General features: G+C 40.8%; 1 protein-coding gene across 4 annotated transcripts in view; it reads right to left on the bottom strand.

Moving 5' to 3' along the window:
• The window catches only part of LOC146554249 (disks large-associated protein 1-like), a 164,818-nt gene that overhangs the window by 56,184 nt on the left and 95,327 nt on the right, over positions 1–13,307 (bottom strand). For 3 of the 4 annotated variants that reach the window (XM_085253284.1, XM_085253285.1, XM_085253287.1), the window contains 3 exons: positions 8,298–8,512; positions 5,818–6,013; positions 4,171–4,450 (listed from right to left, as the gene is read on the bottom strand). In XM_085253284.1, coding sequence (XP_085109410.1) covers positions 4,171–4,450; positions 5,818–6,013; positions 8,298–8,512 — 691 coding nt within the window. The remainder of the gene's footprint in view (positions 1–4,170; positions 4,451–5,817; positions 6,014–8,297; positions 8,513–13,307) is intronic. The other variant, XM_085253286.1, reaches the window with a different exon arrangement.

The raw sequence follows: 13,307 nt of genomic DNA, 5'->3' as shown, positions 1-13,307 counted from the left end.
GAGAGAGAAGTGAGTCGTTTAAGCACTCATGATAATAATGAAAATGTCTCAGTTTGTCATTTTTAGGTGTAAAGCAGACCTGGATCAATTTTCCACATGCAGTGGTCAGAAGAAAGTTATAGGTTAACATCACTGGAAACCTTCAGGCCAAGTTTCTGGTTGAATTGGCTGAAGACAAGGAATGCTGTTATTTAAGGTGGGAAATCAAAATTTGGGTTTGCAAACTTGGGGAAGAGAAAACTGACTGGTTAAGTGGGAAAATTATGAAGGAGTCTGAAACACTGCAAAAAGAAACATACAAAATCACACACACACAGAAGATGCATTAACCTTACAACTACGAGAGAGCTCATGAAGATTAGACGGCATGTTGAGCCTGTGAGTCTGTTTATCAGTGTTAAAATAGTGTGAACACACTTAAACCCTGAAGTTGAGGAATAACTCAGGAAAGTTTCATGACAAGAGAGTGACATTGATGAAAATGAAAAGTGATTAAAAGCTTAAAGTAGTTTTAAAACAGTGAATTGGAAGTGCTCTTGTGTCAAGTGAACAAAACAAGTGATTACTCTAGGAAGGAAATAAAATAATTTAATAATGTGGTAAGATTTAAATCTGTCTTTCTCTTGTCATGGTAACTCCTTGAGATATGACTCAGTATGCAAATTAGCTGAAATGAGTGGTGAGAAAGAAGCTTCCTGTGTGTCTGTGTGACTGAGGCTTTGAATGGAGGAAACAGAGCAGTGACTGAGGAGGATTATTTGGTGAAAGATATAATGGTAAAGTAACAGGATAACTAAATAAGGTGGTCAGGTCTGTTCAGAAGGGCAGATTTGGACAAGAAATGTATAATTTAGTGAGGACACATTGTTATAACGGGTTTACATGTTATGCTAAATCTAAGTATGTTAAAGCGCTTAAAGGGGAACATTACTGTGTGCAAACTGTGGCTTTTAACAAGATTTTTTTGTGTATTTAGCAGGTGAAATTATGTCAGTGACCTCGGACTCTCAGGACGCTGTGGAGTCTGAGGCCGCTGAGATATGATGTGGAGAAAAATGAACAGAGGGAGTGATTTTAAGTCTGATCTCAGACTATGTAAGTATTAATTAAACCAAGAGTAGGGCAAAGCTTTGTGGCCCTGAAGTTCTAATCCCAACAACATATTTATACATTAATAAGCAAAGTTGTTCTGTGTTTAAGATCTTTGGGGTTGTTGTTTGAGTGACGGGGTGATTGTGTCAGTGCGGTTTGGGTTGTTTTCTTATTTTAATAGAGGGAGTTTAAACATGGACATGTCTAGAATTGGGCCCTTTGAAATTGTAACAGTGCACTTGATGAGCTAATAATCAGCTCTCTTTTTTCTCATTTTTTGTAAGCAGGCCTGCAAGATTGAATTAACAGCGCTGAAAAAATTTTCGGGACAGCAAATATAAGGTGAGCTTTTCCAGATTACAACTGGCTGAGGAGAAGCCACACGTGTTTTTCACTTTTCCTTGGAAAACAAATCAAAAACAGTTACTTAAAACCACCATTATCTTCTACTAAGGGTTGCAAAACACAAAGGTTTACTTGAAATTGATTCAAATGTCTTTAACCATTTCCACGTTTAACTTATTACATGTATGTACACCCCTAAGAAGCTTCTGTGCCCCTTCATAACTACCAAGATGATCATAATAAGCTTTTTCAAGAAAAGTTGCTCTAACTATGTAAACAAATCATTATCAAACCATCAGTTTATTCAAGAAAATGAATGCTTGTTAAAATGTTACTTTACTTTTTAATTTTACTGAACAGCACACCGGTAGAAAAACCCAATTTAAAAACACTTGTTTATAAAAAAACAAAACAATGAGAAACAATGAAAACCTCAGCAAACTAAGAAGGTTTTTATTTAAAAAAAACTTTTAAATGTTTATTAACCTAAACTAAAACAAACTTCTAGTAAAGGTTTGTGTAAAAATTGTTGTACTTCTCCAAAACATTAAACACATTTGCTCACATCTATAATGTTAGGCTCAAAATCAAAAAGGGCTGGCACTAAGTCTTTGGCTTCTCTAAACCTAAATATATGAACTTTGGCTGCTCATGGATCTGGGAAAAATCCCTCCAATCCCAGAATTTCTAGGAAAGCTGTTATAAAATGTACTTACCAGAATCTTTTACATAAATGACCATAATAGTGGACAAAACTTTATTTTTCCAAAGAAAAAAAATAAGAATGGCATTTTTGTTTGGGATGGGCAACCTCACAGTCTTCGCAGATTTTGAATTATTTAGTTAAATTTTTTTGAATTATTGCATTAATAACATATTTATCTGTCAGTTCGATAAGCTCTAAAATCATGGTTGGGAGTAGACTACCTGCCTCTTCTCAAGCATTAACATTCCCAGAAGTCTGCAGTTGCTTCTGTGGGTTCAGCGGTCTATACGTGGGGTTTTCAGATGCCCACATTTTCCCCAACTGAAGCCGTGTTTCAGGCCCAAAGATGTCTCCATAAACCCTGTATGCTGAAAATCAGGCTGAAGGTCTGTTACATGGGAGTATCATCGCCCCCCCACCAGCTTTTTAATATTGATCAGCAGCAGCCCCACATAAATGCTTTGTCATTGATCAATGTTATGAACATCCCCTCTTTGAAATGAGAGGACTATTAATTTGTTTGTTTATTTGTGTTTTTGCAAAACACTTAAGAGTTACATGGAACAATGCCTAATAATTATTTAATGAAATTTAGTGACAGTAGGGGAAAGGGCGCTAATGCTGGAAGTGAAACTAAACTCTCCAATCTCTGTCTGCTTTGGACTTTTTCATGTCCAAACAAACACAACAAACACACAGTGTGTAAACTGTTAGGACCTCCTAGACCAGGGGTCTCAAACTTAAATGAACTGTGGGCCACTGCTGGCACTGTCATCTCATGTGAGGGCTACTTCAGTGTTCAAGTAGTACAAAAAACCCAAACAAACAAGAAAACAATCACAAACATTTCCAAAAATGTAGTGTTTTCTTTGTTTGTTTGTTTTTATTTCAAATATTGTATAACAAGACAAAACTGCAAACGTGAACGCATTGTTTTTGCCTTACTCTTAACTAACTGAAGTCTTTCATTGAACTACCAAACTGAAAACACATCGGTCCTCTCTTTCTGCCCACACACGTGGCAGCACTTCTGCTATCATTTTGTTCGTATGTAACAAAATCAAAATGCAGACATAAGTGTACACATTAGTTTTGGACCGTCTCACTCAACTAACACAGACAATCCCTCAGCATGTTTGTACTCTCTGCTCATGTTACCTTCATATTAAATCATGTTTTGCTTTTAAAAGAACTTATTTGAACATTGCAGTTAATTCAGTTCAATTCAATTTTATTTATATAGCACCAAATCACAACAAAAGTCGCCTCAAGGCGCTTCATAGATACAGAGAAAAACCCAACAATCATATGACCCCCTACATTTAGTTAAATTACTTATTGAGTAATTAAGTTACTTTTCAGACACAGTAATTAGATAAGTATTTTAAATACAATATTGATTAAGTAAATAGTAATTAATTACTTTTTTAAAGTAACACCCTTGTACTAGAAGCTACAGTGAGGTTGACAAATAAAAGACCACAATAAAGCTATTAAGTTGTCTGCCTTGCCAGCATGTCACCCCACATAACTAACCACAACAGACTGATTACAAAATAAATCCTATTAGCTATTTTTTCTACCAGTCTTGAAATCAAAATCTTTTATATTTTTGTGATAGCAAAAAAAATAACAATAAGTAAATTGTGTGACACTTCCACAGCAATGCAGAACAATTTTCAACGCTGCACAAAATTCCCTCTAGTTTCCTCCAAGCCAGGATTTTTGTGAAAATGGGAAAATATATTACCTTGGTCAAACAAAGGTCACCTCAGTGATGCACTTCAAAGCTTCACCACAAGACACCACTGACCTTAAAGCAATTCTTCAGCATCCATTTTCCCTTTATGAGTGATATTTACTCTTCAGCAGCATTTGAAGTGATTGAATCATATCACAACAGATTTCAACAAACAGTACAAAGAGATTCACACTTTTTCATTAACATAAAGGCTCAAAGCCAAGGACTGTAGGGTTTTCTCCCAGTGGTCCCTTGTATGGAAAAAAAAAGGTAAAAAATTCCCTACCCGTGCTGCTCTGGATGGTCCTGACGGTGGTTGCAGATGTACGTGGTGGGGAGGACGGTAACAGAAGCAGTGGTCTCCCTCCTTCTCCTTCCTCCTCCCCACAGCCCTGGTCAATCGCTCTTACATAGCTGTGGCTCCGCATCCGGAAGCATCCCGGCATAGGCAGTGTGTCCATGGTGTCCATGCTGTCCATGGCAGCCTCCATGGCCTGAGACTGCATCTCACTGTACACCTGCTCACACACCTGCTCAATCTGCCCATTTACTTCCACCTCACTCAGCTGATGGAAATCAAATGAAGAAAAGGACAAACAGAGGGAATAATTTAGAGTTTAGATTTAGAGGACAATGAGGAAACCTCTATACAAATCAATTTCAAATCACTGAAATTATTAAAGTATCGCATGGTTCAGGGTAGTATTGTTGATCCTGCAGAAAAGTTTATTTGCTGCCACTTTTAAATGGCAGTGCAATCAGTAGAACAGTTGCCATGGGTGCAGCGATTGATTGGATGTTTAACACCATTACTGTTTAACCATGTGAGATCTAAGTCATCACTTGTGATGAACCCAACCATAACCTAGTCTAAAGTCTTAAACTAGTTAATCACAAAAACCAAAATAACCATGTTAACCGATTTACATCAAAACTATAGCAATAAAAAAAATCTGTTTTCCTTTCCTCTAAAGGAAACATCTAACCTCTGGGAGGTTAGGTGTGGGTTTAAGACCTAATGATGACTGTGATCACCATTGCTTGTGGAGCAATGGGTCTTTTACCACATGCTACCACTGGGTAGGGAATCTTCCCACCATATGGTGCATTTGACATCCATGGCAAAAGATACTCCTTCAAGGTTTAACGATGGGGCTCTAAAGAAAATTTAGGGTATTAGATCCTTAACATGATATACAGTTTGTGAACTATGAGCATGACTCTTGGTGGGAAATGGCAGTTTGCTAACTTTCGTGAAGATGTGAACCAGAAGCAGAGGAGAGTTGCAGAAACAGCAGGCTGAAGTATGCTGAAAAGGAAACAATGGAAGCAACATGAAAGACATGTATGTGTGCGCACATGTGTGTGTGCAAGCATGTGTGCATCAACTGCAAGGGGAAATAAAACATGGATCATCTGCAGAATCCCTAGAGCTGTCGGGTACTTTTTCACACTCTCATTTCGAGTACTGCATTTGGGTCCTACTCCTGTCGGCCATGTAGCCAGTCTTGACACCAAGTGCCTAATGATACAAAAACACAGATTCTTTGCTAAGTTTAGACAAAACATCAGTTCATCTCTTGGGTTAGGTGCCTTGTTTTGTTTGAACTATTTGAGTATAAACGAGTGAAAAAGCAGACAATGTCCAATGATAAACATTAAAAGATCTCCAGAAAGCCTGAAGAACTATTGCTCAAGACAACTTTTGAACCTATGAAAAGTCAGCCAGTGGAAAAATATGTCCACGTGTCCGTGATGTTTTTGTAACAGCAACAGTGAGATCCTAGGAAACCGCAATGGTATACAGTAATGGAATTAGGATGTGTCAACCTTCAAAGATGAGTCTTTGAAGGTTTGACATCAAAACTGTTTGATGTGAAATGACTGAATAGGGTATACAGTAAATATAAAGACAGCAGTGATGCCAACCAACCTGACTGATGGTGCTCATGGCTCTCATGTAGCTTTCATTGCGTGAGCGGTATTGGGGTGAGGACAGCAGTGATTTGGGGTCGAGGAGGGTTTTGGGGTCCAGGGTGTCCAGGCTTCTATTGATTGAAACCTCACTCACCGCACGCAGGTAACTGTGGCTCCTGATCTGCAGTTTGGGGGAGTGCTCAGCTGAAATCCTGCAAACACAGGTGTTATATACAATGTCTGACTGTTATAGGTTGACTTGTTTCCTTTCACCAACTACACTAGATACACACACCTATGTACACAGATAACCTCATATAGGTGTAAGCATGCAAACACACAATATAGACACAGGCCTTAGGGAGACGCACACGAGAGACAAGCACATACCAATGGACACATAACAAACTTCTGTCTTTGGACACGTTTAGAGGCTTAAGAAATCTTTCTGTTTTCTGTAAATAGAACTGAGCCTAACGTACACATGTCAAGGTTAGGATAGGGGAGCATGTGAGACATATGTGGACCCTGCGACTTGGAATATTTTTGGAAAGGAGACAGCAGGTCTGAGGGGAGTCGAGGTCAGGAGACCCCCAGCAAGAGGAGGCTCTCTTAAATATAACCATATGTGGCATCAGATGCGGAGAACCAACAGGTATAAATGTAAAGGTAGAGAAGCTGTGTCTTTGTCTGACTCTGTAGCATGGGAAAGAGAAGACGTATGCGTGAATAAATATCTCAAACCACCTTGGAATAATCTTCATTGTCTAAACCACCATCATGCCACTCCCTTTAGACGTGGCTTTGGCAGATGATCTGCCTCCATCTCACCCATCCCCAACATCCTCTTCTGTCAAACCAACGCTCTGCATGTCCTCCTTCACTGCATCCGTCTATCTGTGTAGTCTCTGTCTTTGACTCCTGCCTAGCAGCTCCATTTTCAGCATTTTTATCAACTATCCCTTCTCAGCATACTTTCAAACCATCACAGCCTAACTTTCCCTCCAAGCCAGTCACCCTAAGCTAATATTATGCAATTTATTTGCAATACAAAATGACAGATGATATAAGAAAAATTACACATGATGTAGTAGATTTCTTTAAGAAAGAAATTTCAAAAAGTATCTTAAGCACTGTTATCACCTGTTTCATAATGTCTAATAAGCTTCATACAGTTGAGCATAATCACTACATGACAGAAACACAAGCTTCATCTCTCTCTTAATAAAAATAGTTTACATGTATGCCTGAATAAAAACAAACAGGTGAGATGTTGGAACGCTTTTATTTTTATCTTAATAAACACTCTAAACTTACAATCGACAGCTGGGGTTTACAAGAGAACTGAACTAATATTTAAAATATAATCTGATCAATTTTGGAGCCTTTATGATCTTCATATATCAACATGCTGTTTTTGGATTTGATGGAGAGCATTAACAAGCCGCTAGCTGCAAATAATCATGTGCAGTTTCACATGATTAACAGACAAAGAAGACATATTACTGATGCAGAAACAGTTTTCAACAGGCCATGAGCAAACCATGGTGCTCACTGGATAGTTTCAATTTTGGATCATTCTTTGTAAACTCTATCCCAGTAGTTTCTGAAATACTCAGGCCAGCCCATCTGGCAATAACAGACATGCCACGTTCACTTCACAGCTGTTTGCCAGTAGTGCGAGTTTCAGTCATTATGCAAATATGTTGTTTAAAAGGTTGGGGAAACCTGCAGTCAGCTGAGACAGAAGAAGTCACTTGGATGAGTGACAAGACGTTTCTCCCACTGAAAACGCTACATCCAGATAAACAGAACCAACTTTTGTGGATTTCCTTACTTGGATGGTTGAGCATGCATCAAGACACTTCGTATTTGGAGTTTTGTAAACATTTTATTGAATTAAATGATTGGAACAGGTGTGCCCTTGTAGAGAAACAATTGTCTAGGAAATCACCATCACAAACTATAGACACATCTGGGGTATAAGCTGCTGTCCTTGAGGGGTGCAACCTGAACTCTACTTAAGAAACTCCTAAGCTGCTTAAAAATACTCTTCCCCACTCCTAACATTTTTTGTCTCTTTGTTTGTTTTACCTTTTTCCAGGGGTGTCAAACTCCAGTCCTCGAGGGCAACCCCTAACTCTACTCAAGCGAATTTAAGTAATTGTAAGTGAATGGCTGAATTGCCACCTCAGCATGCAGTCAAGTTCTATAGAGTTTTGCTAATGACCTACTAATTTTATTCAGGTGTGTCGCAGCCGGGACACAGTTAAAAGTTTTAGCACACCGGCCCTCGAGGGCTGGAGTTTGACACCCGTGCTTTCGAAGCAAGATGCTTTATCATTACCACAATTTGTTCTTAATTTTCAGGTGAAATTCGACGATTTCTTGTTCTCACTATGTGCAACTCTTACTAATGGAAGCCTTTGCAAGTACAGGTCCTTCTGTTTCTTATAGTATGTCACCCATAAACCAATGAGGAATGGAGGGGCTTACTGTAGAGTGGTCATCTCAGTCAGTGATGGCTGTGTGGCTTTCAGGTAGCTGGCCCGCCGAGCTTGGATCTTGGGAGAGGGCTTGGGACTTCCATCAGAATCTCCGCTGTCATCCTCAGCCATGGCTTTCACATAGCTGCCGCTTCTCATCCTCCGACAGGGGATGTCATCTTCCTTCCCTAGAGGAGAGAAGCTGCTCCATTCATCCTGAGGTACCTGATGACCACACCAAGAGGACAAAGAACAGTGTTAGGAGGATCTGCTCCACTGCTGTTCAAGTCCCAGCCACTACACTGACTAACTAAACTGTCCTGATGGTACATGAAACCAAGCTAGCATGCAGAACAACATTTAATACAATAAAGAACAAAACATATTGACCAAAAACACAGTTGTACTACACTGATGGATAGCATTTCCTTTTTATATCTCTCTCTAACACACATCATCCATACAGATTTCTCTCACTGCAGTAGTACAGTCTGTTGGGTAATCAACATGGGACAATATGTGTAGAGACTGGTCTGGCATTTCTCTTTGGCCAAACCACGCATCTGTCAACACAGAAGTGTGCTAATGCATAACATAACAGAGTGTATATGTGCCTTTAAGTGCATGTGTGTTTGTATGTGCCTGACCTGAGGGCCTGCTTGCTCACTGAGAAGAAACTGTAACACAAAAAAATAACTGGGCAAAATATGCAAATTTACAAAAAAGAAAGAATCTTTCTGAAATCAAAATATTAACAATGGTTTGTAATATTGTTTTAAAAGTGCTGAGGATGCAGTAGAACTTGACTGCATGCTGAGGTGGCAACCCCTAACCCTGTTCAAGTAAATTTAAATAAATGTAAGTGTTTGGAAAAATGTACCTCTCTAGCACCATGTTCATCACTCATGAGCTGCTGTAACATGAGTAGGTCTTGCTCATGATCTACTAATTTTATTCAGCTGGGACACACGTAAAAGTTTCAGGACACCGGCCCTTGGGGACTGGAGTTTGACACTCCTGGCCTAGCCAGTCGAAACAAGTCCTTTTGTCCTTATTTAATACTCAGTCTCACATACAACTCAACATAAACCATTTTCTTTGCCTTTGTTACCTCTTTCTTTGCCGTACACCTAGCCTTTCAGTACTCCTTTGTACTTTCTTCAGCTTCCTTAATATCCCACGTTTTCTTTGCTAACCTCTTCCTTTGAATACTTTCTTGTACTTCCTCATTCCTCCACTAAATCTCCTTGTCCTCATTCTTCTGTCCAGAGGATGTACGAAACAGACTTCCCCGACCTGTTTAGTTTCTGATAACTCTTCCCTACCACCAACTCCTCCCTGAACTCTGTGAAACATTCTTCTTTCTTTGACTTCCACCATTTCATCCTTGATTCTACCTTTACTTTCTTCCTCTTCGTGATGTCCAAAGTCATCCTAAAGTCTACCATCTGATGTTGCACACCTACATTCTCCCCTGACACGACCTTGCGGTCTCCTAACTCTTGCAGCTGTAATTTACCTTCGTGCACCACCCTCTGTTCATCCCTCTTCTGTAAGTGTTCACCACAGTCATCTCCACAACATTTACAAAATCCAATACCATCTGTCCCTAGCATCTCTCTTATTAACACTATACCTTCCAAACACCTCCTCAGACCTCTATTCATTTCAACTACATTAACTGGGTTACATTTTAACTACTTCATTTTAACAAGTTCATTGGAATCTGCTCCAATTACCACTCTCTCTGCCCTTGGGACTCTCTCTACTACTCTCTACCACTTCATTCATTCAACCTTAGTCTTTAGCCAACAGTAGGACAGTTTCCACCAGCACATTGTTGGCCTACAGCACCGGAGGTGGTCATTATTAACCTGGGCCTGAACTGATAATAACACTATGTTAAGGAAAGATATAGCACCAAAATGTCTCAGGCAAAGTGAATAACATTGATTGTTGCATTAAAATGCGATGACATCTGAAGTAGGGGTGTGCAGACCCAGCATACCTCTGCATTGCACAAGCGCCTGCTGTATCAAGGAAATGTGCACATGACTTAGAGTTCAAAGCACTGACCTGGTGACACCCACCAATGTCCCTGTGCCAGAGGTCAGAGGACATCCAGAATGTGTGCCCCAAATGTTGTCAACAAATCTTTTGGTGGCGCAAGCGGGAGCTACACAATATTAGGTAGGTGGTTTTAATATTATGGCTGGCCAGTGTAGATGTAGTGTGGCGCTGCATGAAACTTGTGTTTACCACCTTCACATTTAAGACCAGAGTGTGAGAATTTGAAAGACAATAACAGAGACAGACAGCAGGAGAAATGTACTGCTACTCTGACTAATTATATATGAATCACACAGGGAAAGAGGCTGAACAGATCTGCTGAGCTAAATATCTCTCTCTCTCTCTGTATGTGTGTGACGTCAAAGACACACAAATGAGCAGTTTGGCTAAAAAAAGAGAATGCGAGGAAAGAACCAGCTGCAGTCAGCAGCAGCAGTGCTTCTCACCCACGCACAGACTTCACTTCCAGTGCAGCTCAACACTCATTCTGCTGTAATGGCTGAGGAATAGTGAATTGCTGCAGTTGATAGTTTAGACTGCGCTTAATGCAGATGCTGCTTGTCAGAAATGTGATGCGTCTCTAAGCATTTACAATGAAATCACTAACATAATAAATGAATAAAGAAGTCCCTGTTCATGTGATTCCGTGACTCAATATGTACTGCGTGTCCTAAGCATCGACTGTGGTGTTTTTTTTACTGCGAAATGTAGACTGTTTCCTTGGCAACACTGTTTTGATAGATTAAGACAGCAGTATTAGAAATAACAGGTACTGTAACAGTGCAAGCAGCACCCAAGCTGAACAGAACATACAGCCAAGAGGAATGGAGACAGCTTTAATGTGCTCTTTTGACACAGCTAACTGAGCAGCTCTGATAAGCTGTTTGTAGCTGATACTTAACAGCAAGACTTTGCATGTAAGACAAACGTAGCTTTTCCTCAGTTTCCCAGTCATGCTAATCTTTTGCCCTTGTCTCTAGTTTGGTTTTGACTTGATTCGGCTTGTCTACGCTCATGAAGCACATTTGTAATCTTCCTTATGTGAAAGTATTGTAGCTATGCACGAATATTAAATTCAAGCTGACTTAGTCCAAAGTTCAAACAGGAGTTCCTGTAAAATCCCACTTATTATCTGTGAAATCTAGCTCAGCAGGAAATGTCACCCGTGTGGACTAGGTCTGGGTATTGCACTACACAAAATTATATTTTTTAAAAAGACACAAGCAGAACTTTCATGAAAACTGCTCCCCTTTCTAACAAACCTATAGGAAGATGGTGCACTGAGGTCATATACTGTTTAAAGTGCATAGCACACAGCACTGGATAGTGGCCCTTTTTATGAATAGAAGAGATGGACAATGAGCTCAGGGAGGCTGACAATAGCCAAGTGATCAGCAGTAGCTCAACAATCAAGGTGATGTTTAGCCCATTTCCACAGGTTAAATTAGTAGCAGCATTTCATTCGGATTCATAATGAATTAAATCTGCCTCTCTAGAATTTCATGTTGTATTTCCACAAATATTGACACTTGCAACAAACACGTGTCTAGCCGTGTACAAGCTTGCACTTTTGTGTTGGATCCATTTGTGGGCATCCATCGTCATTATCAATTTGGAAAATAGGAGAATCTTTCTAATTGTTGTTTTGGGGTTTTTTGTTGTTTTTTTATTAGACCATAATGTGATCATGCTAGGAACATGCTCTTTAGTTCAAATGTGAGGGTGTGGGGAGGGCACAGTGAAGAGTGCAGAACAAACCAGTGAGGCATCTGGACAAGTTGTTAGAACTTAAGGTACAAAAAAATAAAGCACCATAAACATCTTATAATTGAGTACAGTTTTAGCTGTTATTTATCCAGGTATGCTACCTAATTATGGTCAGCTAAGTCTTTCATTGTTGCATGTCGATGAGTAAACTTCATGCTGGAAATGAGAAATAAACTCCCACTGTTTGTGTTCCTCTCTCACATACATGTGCTCGTATTTTATTTATTTCTTTTCTCCACACTCCATAAAGCACAATGTGGCTTTATGGAGTGTGGATAGTGCTACACTAATGGCTACACGTTAACCTCTACAGCAGGGTGTGGTTTGTGGTTCAGCTGCAGGGGAGGGGTGGAACAGCGGGCTCTGGGGACAGTGCCAGGGAAGGCTGGCTGGCACAGCTTTATCCATTACACTAACTATGCCTTCTCTATTTCGGTAGTCGCCAGGGCTCAGAGAAGGGAGCTGTATGGTGTGTGTAAGCTGGAGAGGGCAGCTGCAAAGCTGCGTGTGCTTCATTGTAAATAAAAATCACTGACATCAAACTCCCAAGCATCGGGTCCTTCTTGCTACAGTTGTGCCGAAACCCAGCTCAGTATGATGGATCAGCAGCCAGTCCGGGCAGTGGAGGCATTGGCACAGATGGTGGGAGAGTTGGCAGTGATGCACCAGGAGCTGGAGGTGGTGCTGAATAAACTGCGGGTCCAGGCCGAGTGACAGACATTAGATGCAGCTGCTGTCAGGCGAGGCCCAGGTGGCCACCCTCAGCCTCTCCACCCAGGCAAGGGCCTCGTTTGAGAACATCTGGGGTTGGGAGACAGGCCCCTCACCTACGCCGGGTGGCTGCACGATGCCACACACTGCAGGCTGCAGCCCAACCCCATGCTGAAAGAGGTGTGACTGCTGGATGTGGTAGTGCATGAACAGTTCGTGAAGGGGCTCTCAGCAGAGCGGAGTGGGTCGGCTATCACTGGCCAGCGAGCCTTGAAACTGCCGTGACCCTAGCTGAAGATCACTTGGTGGTGCAGCTGGGGCAGTCCCGAGAGTAGCTGTGGCCAGTGGAAGTCGACCAGTCCCGCCCCTGAGGAAAAGATTTCATGACAGGACACATTTGCCAGGATTGCCCAGTAATGGAGGTGGGACAGATGTTCCTTCTGACACCGTCCTCCGGTCCCAAGAGAGACAG

The sequence above is a fragment of the Mchenga conophoros genome, linkage group LG18 (assembly GCF_057382185.1).
Source record: "Mchenga conophoros isolate Kocher_MC1m ecotype Shallow Benthic linkage group LG18, M_conophoros_male_GT1.1, whole genome shotgun sequence".
In the NCBI taxonomy this organism is placed as follows: domain Eukaryota; kingdom Metazoa; phylum Chordata; class Actinopteri; order Cichliformes; family Cichlidae; genus Mchenga; species Mchenga conophoros.
Note: the sequence above shows the minus strand (reverse complement) of the source record. Positions and strands in the feature narration are given on the sequence as shown.